Source organism: Cyprinus carpio, chromosome B9 (genome assembly GCF_018340385.1).
Source record: "Cyprinus carpio isolate SPL01 chromosome B9, ASM1834038v1, whole genome shotgun sequence".
Lineage (NCBI taxonomy): Eukaryota > Metazoa > Chordata > Actinopteri > Cypriniformes > Cyprinidae > Cyprinus > Cyprinus carpio.
In genome coordinates, this window is record NC_056605.1 from 25,149,687 (window position 1) to 25,164,900 (window position 15,214).

General features: G+C 35.7%; 1 protein-coding gene and 1 long non-coding RNA gene across 10 annotated transcripts; both read left to right on the forward strand.

The window, feature by feature from the left end:
• The first annotated feature begins 903 nt into the window (after positions 1-903).
• Positions 904-9,360, forward strand: LOC109081472 (signal transducer and activator of transcription 1-like). Its single transcript, XM_042730476.1, has 23 exons — positions 904-1,042; positions 1,876-2,003; positions 2,129-2,273; positions 2,381-2,476; positions 2,560-2,649; positions 2,779-2,857; positions 3,003-3,097; positions 3,870-4,021; positions 4,305-4,463; positions 4,672-4,764; positions 4,880-4,939; positions 5,029-5,058; positions 5,354-5,444; positions 5,546-5,584; positions 5,665-5,748; positions 5,847-5,945; positions 6,047-6,182; positions 6,282-6,337; positions 6,608-6,702; positions 7,688-7,827; positions 7,926-8,114; positions 8,507-8,588; positions 8,675-9,360. Exons 2-23 carry the CDS (start codon positions 1,876-1,878, stop codon positions 8,700-8,702), a joined length of 2,166 nt encoding a protein of 721 aa, XP_042586410.1. The 5' UTR covers positions 904-1,042; the 3' UTR covers positions 8,703-9,360.
• Positions 9,361-9,938: 578 nt separating this feature from the next.
• LOC109081474 lies at positions 9,939-15,111 on the forward strand. 9 transcript variants are annotated; one of them, XR_006155497.1, is made up of 12 exons: positions 9,939-10,092; positions 10,199-10,276; positions 10,357-10,443; positions 10,592-10,986; positions 11,150-11,457; positions 12,357-12,637; positions 12,739-12,777; positions 12,859-12,931; positions 13,017-13,135; positions 13,222-13,876; positions 14,119-14,510; positions 14,847-15,111. It is a non-coding gene; the product is annotated as an uncharacterized LOC109081474 (long non-coding RNA). The 9 variants fall into 9 exon arrangements; XR_006155500.1 differs by having other exon boundaries at positions 9,940-10,092; positions 14,119-14,258; positions 14,354-15,111; XR_006155502.1 differs by having other exon boundaries at positions 9,941-10,092; positions 10,592-10,670; positions 10,842-10,986; positions 14,119-15,111.
• Positions 15,112-15,214: the final 103 nt, after the last annotated feature.

Genomic DNA, 15,214 nt, shown 5'->3' on the forward strand with positions numbered 1-15,214 from the left:
TTCCTATATCCTAAATTTCAGTGCGTCTTTTATAATATCGCCTTAACTAACAAAAATCGGGAACCTTTTTTATTTGTTGCAATCTGTCCCAGTTCCTTAATGACATCATCCTCCAAGACGTGACATCATTTTGGTGGGTAAACAACAGCGTAAATATCAACAAATATTTGCAAAGGATTTCGTAATGTTGGATTGTTTCACTATAAACCTGCATCTGGTTTCTCCCTTTACAGAACCACTTCCTTGAATTACAACACGAGCGTTCATTCATTCAAAGTTTTTCAACAAATTCACAAGAAGAACGACTCCCGTCTCATGATAAAATCATTTTTAATGTACGAGTGTCGTATCTATTTCTATCCGTTTGTGCCTCTACATTTAAAACAAAGCACATGGACAACCAAGGGTCTCCTTGTAGTAAAATAACATGGAACTGACGTAAATCCAAGTTTCGTTTCTCTGTTTAGGTCTCGCTTTCTCAGAAAACGCGTGCTTGCCCGGTGGCTGTGCCTTGAGTTTCACAACCCTCCCCCCCTCCCCCAAACAGAAAGATTCTTCAACATAAGGTCTGTGATGCACCAGAGATGTCTATTCCTTTTCTTTTAAGATAATAATCAGTGCTTCTTGGATGATTATGAACGGCTTTTATCTTATTATCAAACTTAATGTAATAATAGTCTAACGATTCGCTAAGTTTCTGTTTTCACATCAGTTCCTATTCTGTGATCAGCGTGACAGTAGAGGGAGGGCTGCGCTTGCCGAGAACAGCCATACGCTAAAGGTGCGCGGCTATGCGTATGCACTAGAACATGATTGGTTCTCATCGCTGGTGTATTTGCATATGGTAATTAGAGCATTCCGATTGGCCCACAGTGCCAATGGGGGATGTAACCTGCGTTAATATTTCATAGTTTACCATTATGGGCTCACTGAAGAGAATATAAGTCTGAAGCAGAGCAGAAACAGTTTAGTTGTGTCTTGTGTATTTGCTTTGGCTGAGATATACTGCTTTTTTGCCTTGACCCAACTTCTATGTTGAAAGGTAATTTTCTGCTATGTTATCTAAGCGTTCGTTCTTTTTATAAAGGCTGTGGGAGAATTGACGACTGTAATGTACGTTAATAGTATGTAAAGCAGTATGCTCTGTTTATAATGCAATGAAACCTGGGTAGAAGACATGGTAGTCTTTACAATTTTTCATTTTTTACATACAGCTTAAAAAAGAACGGATGTGTTAAATATTAACTGCACAGAACAGAAGCATTTAATCAGTCTCTAAAATTATATTTTGCTCTGCCATATGGTGCGGTCACATGCAGTTTTCGTTCCATTGATTTCCATTCATACTTGCGAATACGGGAAAGCGGAAACGCAAACTCATGCAAAAAAAAAAAAAAAAAAAAAAAAAAAGTCTCTCATTTCGCTGCCTTTAAAAGTTCAGTATTGACCTATTCAACTATGACCTGAAGAAAGAATCAGTGCAAATTAATACAAGGGTTTGATGACCCTTACTCCCATGCATACAAAACTATTATTTTAAGAGTTAAATTTCTGAGTAGCCTTACTGTCTAAATCCTAAAACAATCTAAATTGAAGTCCAGTGTGACAGTGACTTTAAAGGATGAGTGACTTTCACAATAATTTTTTAATTAAAATCATACATTTCTTTTTTTTTATGAAAGTGTGTTAATTATTAAATATTAATACATTCGTGCATTTTTATAACACATTTTTTATAACACATTTTATTATAGTAACTATTAACACAACTGCACATAAACAAGGTACTATATGCAACAAATTTCAACAAAGGCAGGATATTGCAAGTAAACGCTCTTGCACTATTTCATATGCGATTGTGGTTTATGTCTTCAGATGACACTCTGGAACCAGCTGCAGCTGCTGGACTCTCTGTATTTAGAGCAAGTGGACCAGCTTTACGATGAGGCCTTTCCAATGGAGATCCGACAGTATCTCAGTCAATGGATTGAGAGTCACGACTGGTGAGAACTGTTTTAATTTAATGCTTCAATTGTAGTTAATGAATGTAATATCCAGTTGCAAATTAGAAATTCTGTATCATGGATTTCTGCAAATCATATCTTTGACACATTATTGTTGGTTGCAGGGAATCAGTTGCAAGTAACGTATCTTTGGCAACCCTGCGCTTCCATGAACTCCTAAACCAACTGGATGAGCACTACAGCCGTCTCAACCTAGGAAACAACTTCCTTTTACAGCATAATATACGCAAAATTAAGCGTAACCTACAGGTGCAATTTTTTTTTATTGTTTTTCTTACAATATTACATTCTTACACTTGATTTCATTATTCTAAAATAAAATGGCCGAGCTAATGGAAATAATCGTCTCCCATTAGGAGCACTTCCAGGAGGATCCTGTGCACATGGCTATGATCATATCTAGCACTCTGAATGAAGAGAGAAAGATACTGGAAAATGCACTTAGAAATCAAGTAAGGCATTTAGTCTTGCATTACAGCTGTCATTTCAAATCTGCATGTGTGTTTATTATTCATCTTAGTTAATTTGCTTTTAGGGTAAAGGTGGCTCCTCACAGGGGAGTATCACGATGGAACAGCAAAACGAGTTGGACAATAAAGTCAACAATTTGAAAACGACCGTGCAGGTAAACCATCTCAGTGAATAATGCTATGGCTTTGGGTCTTTACCACAAAAACGCTTTAAATGACACCGGTTCACAAGTAAATGCAATGTTTCAAACAGCTGCACTTGTGGAATATTTATTTGCTTCTAGAAAATAGAACAGGTCATTCAGGTCCTGGAGGATGTGCAAGATGAGTACGACTTCAAGAGAAATACTTTGCAGAGTCGAGGTAACTAAAGATACATTTTTAGCATTTCGCTCCTGGTATCAACTCATATTTTGTGATGTATTTGGTTAGATCGATGTTGTGAACAAATACAGTATTAATTTACAGGAGTGAGAAATGGTATGGATTTGTATTTTTATATTTTCAGTGGAAGTTGAAATGAACGGCCAGATAACAAAAGAGATCCAGCAGGAGGAAATGGCAATTAGACAAATGTTTGTTGGGCTGAGCATGAAAAGAGAGGTAGGTCAAGATTTCAGTAATATATCTCTACATAGATCTAGCTGAAAGACTGAGCTCAGGAATAATCACATCTGAAGGAATGTGCAACTAAAGTCTGCATGAAACAGACGTTGACATAGTCTTTTATTTTCTATTGTGATGTTAATCAAAGTCTCCAAGGTTCACACAACAAAAAGTGTAACACGAGGCCAAAGGCCGTTATTTTATATATATATATATATATATATATATATTTATTGAATAGCTGTATACGCTGAATAAACAGCTAATCTTCAACATGTTTGACATCAAACATTCATTTTGGATCTGTCTGTTTTTAGAGATTATATAAATAAAAGGGCTGTTTTATAAGAGAAGTCATGTAAAAAAAATTGCTACAGGTAGGATTCAGTTCTCAATCTTTTCTATAGTATCTGCAAAAACTGATTGACTGTTGCACAACTGACTTCAAGGCTGAAACCTGATTATCAAGTTGGTGTTAACTCAATAAGACCATCTCTGGCTTCTCAAGCTAGAACAGATGTAGGGCGGGACTTGTTTTTATCCATCGGGAATTGATTGGATCTTTTGATCCTTCCCACCCTTACACCAGTAAACGTGTCATCTGAGAAGAGAGATGTTATTGCAAGAGGGAGGGGAAGTTATTTTGATTAAAGATTACAAGGGCACATGTATATAAAAAAATATCAGTGTTGATTTTAAGGTGATTCTAATGTTGCAGTTTTCTTCAGTATCCTATTTTTTCTTAAATATACCATATATATGTGTGCAGGTGGTTATAAAAGAAATTGCAAATGCACTGACTCTAGCCGAGCAGATCGAGCTCACACTCATATCAGAAGAGTTACCTGAGTGGAAGAAGAGACAGCAGATGGCTTGTATCGGCGGGCCGCCCAATGCCTGTCTGGACCAACTGCAGAGCTGGTGAGAACCTCTAGAGGGCGTTTCAAATGACCTGGAAACAAAATAACAACAAAATAAAATATTTGAGATCTAAATAATTGTATAATATTTAATTATTTCATTAGAAAGAAAATCCTTGAAATTACAAGTTGTTCCAAAAGGCTATTAATAAAAGTATTTCTATATCCGACATAACCTCAAACTGGAGCTGATAAGCTCATATTGTCCATTAGTTGGTTTTGGTGCTGTCCGTGGTACTGATATGTTATTTTTATAATTAGCTAATATATGAATTGTGATCCAGGTTCACGGCAGTGGCAGAGTCTCTTCAACAGATCCGTCAGCAGCTGAAGAAAGTTCAGGAATTGGTGCAGAAATTCACCTACAACAATGACCCCCTCACTCTGGGCAAGAGCCAGCTGGATGACCAGGCCCTTGCAGTCTTCAAAAGCCTTATATTAAAGTGAGATGCACTGCTTTAGCTGTTCATACATTTCTGTGTTTTTATATGTAGAGCACAAGCTGTAGAAAAAAAAAGCATTTGGGTATTGATGGGAGGATTTGTGGGGTTAAAGGTTCACTGGGGAATATGAATATATTTTGTGGTGCACGTCACTTCTGAAAGATTCTAGTCTTGAACAGGATGGCAGCGGTTGTGATGTGTCTTTCAGTTCTCTTGTGGTGGAGAGACAGCCTTGTATGCCGACGCATCCTCAGAGACCCTTGGTGATAAAAACAGGAGTTCAGTTCACAGTCAAGATCAGGTGGGTTTTTTTTAAGTTAACATCGATAACACTGTGATGTCCCTTATTTTAACTGATGCTTAATGTCTGATAAAAGCCTTTAATATCTGTGATGTTGATGTGTATTATTTTGTAGATCACTAGTCAAACTCCCTGAACTGAACTGTCAACTCAAAGTAAAAGTCTCTATTGACAAGTAAGCAAAACCTCTCTATCTGCCTGTCTATCTATCTATCTATCTATCTATCTATGTATTCATACAGTATATTTGTTTTTCTTCTGTAGAGATTTAACAGAGAAAGACACAATAAAAGGGTACGTAACATATTACAAAGAAACTCATAACACAAATGTGACTGCATTTGACAAAAGTCCAAACCTGCAGCAATATTAATGTACAGTAACTGCATTGTATAGTCCTGCACAGTGATCATTATAAAAATCAGAAGATAAGCTTGAAATGCAAAATGTAAACCCTAATTATTAAATGATTCTGTTTTGTTCTGAATAAAGTATATATATATATATATAAAAAAAAAAAAAACCTTAGCATTTGTACGCATGCCGTCAGAGCTCAAATAATCCAGATGTCTGTTTTCTGATGTCCTAGATGTAGGAAATTCAACATTTTAGGAACATTTTCTAAAGTTATGAACTTAGAGGAATCCAGTGGATGTCTAGCAGCTGAATTTCGTCATTTGGTAAGATGTGAAAAACAAACATATTACTCCTAATAATAAATACAATATGATGTCTAACTGAACGTTTATTGTTGATCATTCTTTCCTTCTGATTACCGCAGCAATTAAAAGAGATGAAAAGTAACAACAGAACCAATGAGGTAGGCCAAAAAACACATACAGTGATGTCAAATAAAATGAAGTGAAGGAATTGCTGATGATTTCCCCCTTTTTATTACAGACTCCTCTCATCATTTCTGAGGAGCTGCACATACTTAACTTTGAAACTCAACTCATTCAGTCAGGACTATGTGTTGATTTATCGGTAAAGTACTCTGAAATGTAGCTACCTATTGTGACATATCAACTGTAGATCAGACCAGTAATTCTGACCAGACCTGTTTTTTTTTTTTAATTAAACAGATCACATCACTTCCTGTTGTGGTGATCTCCCATGTGAACCAGTTACCTAGTGCCTGGGGCTCCATCTTATGGTACAACATGCTCTGCAGTGAACCCCACGTATGGCCATTTCCCCTCATCAATGTTTTTGTCTTCTATTGAGGTTTACATTTTGACTCTCCATCTCACTCTCTCTCTCTCTCTCTCTCTCTCTCTCTCAGAATCTGTTGTTCTTCTTGAATCCTCCACCTGTGAAATGGGGGCAGCTTTCAAAGGTCTTAAGCTGGCAGTTTTCTTCTGCCACTAAGCGAGCGCTGAACTCTGAGCAGCTGAGAACGCTTGCCGACAAAGTTCTTAGTGAGTTTATACGTGCTTTATTTTTCACCTATTTGAAATGGGACTGAGTAAATCCTGATAGTTCCAATACATAGCATTACATTTTGTATTTGTTTTCAGGTCATGAAGCCCAAGGTGACCCTGAAGGTCTCATCCACTGGAATACATTTTGTAAGGTGAGTTTATGGAAACAGTTCAAACAAAGCGAGTTTTTGTTACTTTCGTTTTCTTTAACATTTTGTTTGTTCCTCTGCTGTCACCACATGATTTACTGCTAAACCAAAACTTAGTGAGATACCACAAAGAACAGCTGTGCTTTCAGAACTCGAAACTGACTGAATATGTTATTTTATTTTTATTTTAAAGGGAAGTGCAATAAATATTGTTACATCAACACTGATGAAGCAATGCCATGCCAATGCAATAACTTGTGTGTTTTCACCTAGATGTCTCCTAATGAGAGGGGTGTCCCATTCTGGCTGTGGATAGATGGAATTCTGGACCTTATTAAAAGACATCTGCTCAACATCTGGAATGATGGGTAAGAGTTACATCGTTACAGACAATGGAACAAATACAGTACCATCTAGGGCTGGAACAATCTATCTGCTATATATTAGAATCCGTTCCATTTTAGATGTGCACAATCAGCAAATATTTATTATTATTATTATAGATTTTTTTAAGTCCTAGAATTCTAAAATATATGAAGAGTTCAGATGCAAAAGCCTCTAAGTGCCTAAGCACTCTAAGCATTTTTATCAGGCTCCTATGTTTAGGTTCAGTAATTTTACATTTACATTACATTACAGACACTTTTATCCAAAGTGACTTACAAATGAGGACAATGGAAGCAATCAAAATCAACAAAAGAGCAATGATATGCAAGTGCTATAACAAGTCTCAGTTAGCCTAACACAGTGCATGTAGCAATTTTTTTTAATTATATAATAAATAAAAAGAAAACAGATACATTAGAAAAAGAATAGAGCAAGCTAGTGTTGGCATTGGGGGCTCGAGCCCCTGCCCCTTTAATCGCCGAAGTGCCCTCTCGGTATGGTCTATGTGCCCCCGGACTGTAATTTCCACCGAGGGGGACCCCCGCGGACCACGATTGTGCCTTAGCAACGTAGCTTAGCCCCTGGCCCTCCGGAGGTCTGTGCATGCCACTGTCTTTCTGGTCTTATTGTGTACGATTCATTGATACATCTGCTTTGTTCCAAAGAAATAAATGTGCTCGTCTTTGTATAACTCTGCCTCTGCTTGATTTTGATATATAATACTCCCACTTTTCACAATCCAGGCAATTCCCAATAAAATAAAATAAAGTCCCATCCTACTTTTTTCTTTTGAAAATCTGATTTCACACAGAAATATATAAGATGCTGCTTTAAGTCAACTAACCCGGAACAGCATGATAATATGCCAAAAGCTCAATTTTCTAAGGCTATATTCCAATTTATAGTACTGTAACTGCCATGAACATTAGTTTCTTAGTTTCATCTTTTTTTTTCACATATATACAGGTATATTATAGGGTTTTTGAGTAAAGAGCGAGAGAAGGTTTTGTTGAGCGACAAACTCCCCGGCACTTTCCTTCTGCGCTTCAGTGAATCCTGTCGAGACGGAGGAATCACCATCACATGGGTGGAGTATTCACAGGACGGTGTGTGCTGGTTTGAATTGGAGTATTTGATCACTTATTTATTTATATATCTGTCTTGCGGTCTTTTAATATACGTGAATGAATGTCATCAAACACAGGTGAACCTAAGACACATTCAGTGAAGCCCTACACTAAATCCGATCTGGCGTCCATCTCCTTGCCTAACGTCATCCGCGACTACACGCTCACCGCTGCACAGAAGATTCCGGTGAACCCCCTCGTCTACCTTTACCCAGACATCCCAAAAGATGACGCCTTTGGTCGCTACTATATCAGCTCTTCTGATGGTAGATATTCTTTATTTAACCATTCATTCATTCAAAAAAAAAGAAAGCAAGATAAGAGTGTAAAACTGAAACAACAGATGTTTTTCTTCTAAATGTATATATACATATACAGTATATGATGTCATTGCATTAAATAACAAAATGTTAAAACCAAGTGCCATTTATTTTAATGAAAGCACCTTTTCCAAGCAAAATGGTTGTCAAACCTAACAAATTTCTATTTTGTCATGGTAGAAAACAATACTACTGTTCACAAAGACTATTTGGGGACTTTGCTGTCGTAAAATGTTAGGGGAACTTGCTCAAAAACTTTTTAACAGTGTGTTAGAGAGCATTTGTGTGTGTGTTGTCAGTATCGACTTGCCTTTCATTACTGATCTTTCGTCCCTCAGATACAGAAGAGATGGAGATAGACAAACCTAGGTCATATATCAAGCCATATATAGGCAGGCGCATAATTTCTGTGTCAGATGAGTAAGTTGTTGCTTTTCTTTTTATCTACTTCATATATTTCTCTTACTGAAAAACAATATTCATGTCTTATTTATCTCTGTTTTTAGACCTTTTTCAAGACCCCGTAAGTGTTAAGAGCACCTCAAGGCAAAACTGATATGAGGAACGTTTCTCCACCAATGCATCTAAATTTAATGCAGAGCTTTTTTTATGGAGGAAAATGAATCTGTTTTTAGAAGTATTGTATCTGGCACACAGATATCTATAATGAATAATGGAAACAAATAGTGATGCCAAAATTATTTATCTTTGCATGGGTTTTTTTCTATTTAAGGATCTACTACATTTATTCTCCATTTGTGTAAAGAAGAGGAGCCATTTTTTTCCGTCAAATAACAGAATACACTTAAAACAGTGTAATCATGTTCTTTTTGTTTGTTTGTATAAAAATGTGAACATATTGTAAAGAAACTTGCATGTTGCATGGATTTGAATTTTCTGTGTACCAGAAACTCAGTATACAAAACTCTGAAAAAACTCTTTCTGTGAAGACATTTGTTTGTGAAAAGGACATTCTTCTCCATCTTGTGAAGCACTTTTGCACATTAAAATATCTTTCCATACAATTGCCTTATGAACATGTACACGTACACCAGCAAGATACAGTCTAACAGAAATAAACATCAACCTACCTTCTACAGTCAGAAATAATGCTACAGATCCAAGCCAGGTCAATTAGGCAATGTTACATACTGACACATGAAGTAAAATAAAGATTATTAAATGGTTTATATTCATGTATTACTATTATTTTTTTTCTCCAGATGGAAATCTTTATGAAGCTTAAAGATAAAGTGTGTAAGACAAGTCTAGCACCAAACAAGAGTGCAAAAATAAATAATGATTATTTCCAAACATAACAAAAGCCTCGGGCAGTTTTTTTTTTTATCCTTTAGGTGTTTTTATTACTTATCATTTTCATTATTACTAAAGATTTGATAATTACATTTCATAATCCATGCACTGAATATTAATTTTTAAATGCAGTGCATTTACAAGCTTAACTTTGAATGAAGAATTTCTTAACACTTAAAATGTGTCAAAGGAAAATGAATAATGGTTTACATTAATACAACAGAAAAGGTTATGTTGAACTCTAAAGCAGATATGGATATAACTAAATTTTTTAGAAATTCCATTCAACCCTTTAAAAATGGGAACATACAAATTGGTTGATATTACAATGAAAAAAAAAAAAAAAAAAAAAATTATATATATATATATATATATATATATATATATATATATATATATATATATATATATATATATAATATTTTATTTATTTACTTTTGGAAAAAGTGCTGTACTAACTAATATCTGCTTCAACAGATTTAATTAGTGCCCATGCTTATAGAAGAAGTATGGTAGTATTTTATTCTAAATAAACATATCATGACTCATTTGCTGCAAAAACTTCCTGGTACAGCAAACCAAAACGAAACCAAGCACCTACAACCTACAGGTACACAATGTCTATCTGCTCTGTTTTCTCTAAATATTGTACTTATGATATAATAAATATCATTTTATTTTGTGTAACACTTTGGACAAATGAATCCTATTATAAGCTCTTCTAGGAGGATCTTGTTCACATGGCTGTGAACATACACAACACCCTGAATCAGGAGAAGGCACTTGTTTCGCAAGTATGTCATCCATCCTTTTTTCTTTTTAAACAAGGTTTGTATAGACATTCATTGAAGTATGTGTCTGATATTGTGTTCAGGGTAAAACTCGCTCATCACAGGGAGGTACGACGGAACAAGAAAAAGAGTTGGACGTAAAAGCAAACATCTTAAAGAAGAGTGTGCAGGTACTGTATCTTATTTAAATTACTATGGCACGTTACTCTCACGTTCATTCAATTTTAAAACATGAGACTTAAATTACTCAACAGACTCTTGTTAACTATATGACGATATCTCGAACCTTTCACTACAGTAGCTGCTTTTCTTCATCAGGAAATAGAACAGGACATTCATGTTTTGAAAGATCTGCAGTACGAGTATGACTTCAAGAGAAAGCCTTCAGAGGGTCAAAGTAAAATGAGAGAATTATAACTATTTCTGCTCTTTAAAAAATAATAGATATCAATCAAATGACAAAGCAAAAACATATATACAGTCTATCTATCTAGGCATATCTATCTAAACTTAGAATATGGGGCACTTGAAATATGAAAGACCTTAATCTTTATGATTTATTTTGAAGAAATGTTTTATAGAGGACAGTTTCGAGGACATTATTCTTCATATTTTCATTTGAGGATGAAACAAAGGGTCATACAACAAAAGAGAGTCAACAGGAGGAAATGGCCACTGTACAAATGTTTACTGACCTACACATAAAAAGAAAGGTAGGTAAATTGCAGAGTTATTTGCAAGTGTGTCCTTGTGAATATGAATATCTGTAGGAATGTGGTCGAAGTCGTTTTTCTCAGTGTAGTAGCTCTCTACTGATCCGTAGTTATATAAAAACAGTGTTTGTGATTGCATGCTGTATACCTATTGTGTGTGCAGATGGTGATGAAAGAAACTGCTAATGCACTGACTCTAGCCGAGCAGATCCAGCTCACACTCATATCAGAAGAGTTACCTGAGTGGAAGAAGAGACAGCAGCAGAGGGCTTGCATCGGCGGGCCACACAACACTGAAGCAGCTGCAATGCTGGTGAGAACCTCTAGCAGGCGCTGTTGATACTATTTCCTGGACAGAAAATAGCCTTATGACAAACAAAAAAAAGAACAATTATTATAATGTTTTTGTAGCATTTACTCACTCACATGTTTTGAAAAGGGTGACTTTCTGAAGGACATTCACATCCAAAAGTGAGTCACAATATCATTCACTGATTGACGGCTGGGCTGCCAAGCTCCAAAATTGCTAAGAGTAGCCTATCATAACATCAGTCTGTATAACTCGTGCCCTTTACTCCAAATATTATTAAGACAACAGCGTTTCGTAAGCAACTTACCGAAATTACGTCGTTATATTCACAGAAAATCTGCCGTAGATATATGTGGCAGGCGCATTTATATTCCATGAGAGAAGTAGCAGTAAATGAATCGTTTTTGGTTTGATTCTTTTCGATGATTCAGTTCACAGAACCGAACTGGGCTTCGTTTCCAAAAACCACCATCGTTGCCATGATTCATTCAGTGATCGAACTAACTCGGCTCTCAACTGACTCAGTGATTCATTGATTCGATCGCGTTTGCAACCGCAACAACATCAGAAATCAGAGTTTGTTTTTGTTTTTTTAAATAACTTATAAGTTTAAATATCTGTTTCACTCATTGAAATAATTTTCAAATCATGCTCAGATTAGAACGGTTGTACAGAAATGAAATTAATTCATAAACGTATACATGTCTTTGTAAATGGTCATCTGTGAATAAAGGACTTGGTCATTTATTCACTAATTAAAAATGTGGTAAAGTTATAAATAATTACCAAAATAAATCTTCACAAAAAACATATAATCAACATGAATTCAAAACAACTATCTAACTAACTAAAAAACTTAAACATCTATCTATCTATCTATCTATCTATCTATCTATCTGTCTATCTATCTATCTATCTATCTATCTATCTGAATAGAAAATAAAATTTAGATGCAGAAACCCCGATTCATATGTTTTAAATGTTATTGCAAAGCAGTACATATATATATGTATATATTGACCTGTGTGTTTGTGTATTTATAGATATTTTTCTCATTTAGAGGTTTTTCTGAGATGGATACAGTGAAAGGGTACGTAACATATTACATTAACCCAAAGAGCACAGATAAATGCTAATTATAATTACTGAATTAGCTCATAATTACAAATACATATATAGAGCAATACATTTAGTTTTGTATGCTTGTCAGAGGTCCTCACTGATGCAACGAATTGTTATGTAACGTCCAGATGTAGAAATTTCCTTCTCTTAGGTATTGTTAACAAAGTTATGACTTTGGATGAATCTAGTGGATGTCTAGCCGCTGATTTCCGTCATTTGGTATGATGATAAACACTGAGATATTACAATATATAATAAATAAATGATAATTTATAATTACTGACTTAATTTTTCTCGATTTCCCTTTCTAATTAACACAGACTGCAAGGGAGAAGAGACCTAGCAACAGAAGTAAAGAGGTAGAACAAAATAATAAACAAAAGTCACTTAAAGTGAACTACTGATTATTGCTATTATTAAGTTGCTTTCTTTTTTTCCAGTTTTCACTCAATATGTATGAGGAGCTGCACTTAATCAGCTTTGACACGCAGCTCATTCTGCATTGATTTATCGGTAAAGTTTCTGCTAAAAATGTACTTTTGAAATACAGTGTTTATTTGAGACAAAGGTACAACATCAAATTCTTTCTGAACTACAGCATCGGATAACATGTTCAAACAGATCACATGTCTTCCTGTGGTGATGTTGGTCAGTGGATGGCTACCTAGTGCCTGGGGCTCCACCTTATGGTACAACATGCTCTGCAGTGAACCCCACGTATGGCCATTTCCCCTCATCAATGTTTTTGTCTTCTATTGAAGTTTGCATTTTACTATTGTTGTCTATTTCACTCACTCTTTCAGAATCTGTTGTTCTTCTTGAATCCTCCACCTGTGAAATGGGGGCAGCTTTCAAAGGTCTTAAGCTGGCAGTTTTCTTCTGCCACTAAACGAGCGCTGAACTCTGAGCAGCTGAGAACGCTTGCAGACAGAGTTCTTGGTGTGCTTGTTTGTGCTCTCTTTTGCCTCTTGAAGTGGAACTGAGTAGATGCTCATAGTTAAATGAATAGCACGTTTCTTTTTTAAAACATTTAAGGTCGAGAAGCCCAAGGTAACCCTGAAGGACTCATTCATTGGAATACATTTTATAAAGTGAGTTTATACAAATGATCGAAACAAAGGCAGGAAAAGCTGCTTTCGATTTCCTGAACAAGTTCGCTTTTGTTTGTTCCTCCGGCGTCACCACATGATTTACTGCTAAAACAAAACTTAGTGAGAACATGATACTGCAAAGAGCAAACATTAAATATTTTAATAGTAGGCGTGATTCTTTGTGGTGTGAAATAACATGATAAATGACAGTGAAAGCAGTATTTTTTTTATAATCACACTATATTGTGTAGAATAACTTTTGTGTTTTCATCTAGGTGTCTGCCGAGTCTGGGGATTCATTCTGGCAGTGCATATGCAAACATTTGGACATTACTGAAAAATATGTGCTCAACATTTGGAATGATGGGTAAGAAATCTGAAGGTGTCTAAATGGTGCTATTGTGTCATTCATGTGAAAGCCAATGCCATTTTTCAAATCACTGACGTTAAAACCAGCTCAAGAGATGGCATATTTTTTAAAGAGTTCAAGATTTGAGAAGGGGCTTAAATTTCAGGCTTCAAGCAAAAGCTGTTGTATGGCCTCAGATAACTTGGACTATAGTGCATGAGTCACATGGACTACATATACCATACGTTCACTGTGTGCAGGTACATTATGGGGTTTTTGAGTAAGGAGAGAGAGATGGCTTTGTTGAGTGAAAAGCTCCCCGGCACTTTCCTTCTGCGCTTCAGTGAAAACTCTCGATGGGGAGGAATCATCATCACATGGGTGGAATGTTCAAAGGATGGTGTGTGCTGGTTTGAACTCGAATATTTCATGTTGTGATAACTATCTTGGTGTGTCTAAAAAAAAATCTCTTATGAGATTATCATGTCAGCACAGGTGGTGAACCTGTGGTGCAACATCTCTTTACCGAACATCACTCATGACTATACCATCACTGATGGAGAGAAGGATCCAGTGAATCCCCTCATCTACCTTTACCCAGACATCCCACGAGATGTTGACTTTGTTCGATACTATACCAGTGCATCTGATGGTAAAGATTTTACGTTTACATTTATGCATTTCATATTTGTAATGAGCCATTACTGACCATTGATCTCACAGTTGAACTGACTTACACAATAAAGAAAATAAGTTAAGAATTAGTTTTACGAAGCCATAATTTCCCAGTTCGTCCCATTAGGAAATTAATAACAAGCGAATAAAATAACGCAACAAAAAAAAAAAAAAAAAAAAAAACCAAATAATAAAGTGGAAAATGCTATTTTACATGCATCTGTTCTGAGACTCTTATGTGTTTGTGCTTTTGTCCTGGTATTTGCACACCATCAGGACATTTGGAATACAGTTAAATTCTGTTCTCTTTTAGATGTAGGAGGGATAAATGAAGACTGACTTTTTGTTTTGAAAATGAAGACCACGGGTTGGACATGATTGAGCGTGTTCTGTCAGACTCATCAGATCTAGAGGACTTAGGTTTTGAACTGGTAGAGAATGAGGGTAGAAATGCAAATGTGTTTGATTCCCAGATAACTGATAAAATGTATACCTTGAATGCATTGTAAGTTGTTTTAGATAAAATGCATAATTGCATACACACATATTTTGGTGTATAACTCATCCTGCACTTTGAAGATGATTTGTGCTGATAGCTGAGGTTTTAGTGTTATTACTCTTGAGATATATATTTGAATTCCAGTTAACTGGGACATTTTTTCCAGTCAGAATTTCAGTGTT

Bases quoted from the DNA above. Each gene is read 5' to 3' on its own strand.
- LOC109081472 (XM_042730476.1), top strand. From the start codon at position 1,876: ATGACACTCTGGAACCAGCTGCAGCTGCTGGACTCTCTGTATTTAGAG. The intron at 4,464-4,671 runs GTGAGATGCACT...TGTGTCTTTCAG, and splicing joins TTCAAAAGCCTTATATTAAA to TTCTCTTGTGGTGGAGAGAC. The intron at 6,703-7,687 runs GTAAGAGTTACA...ACATATATACAG, and splicing joins CTCAACATCTGGAATGATGG to GTATATTATAGGGTTTTTGA.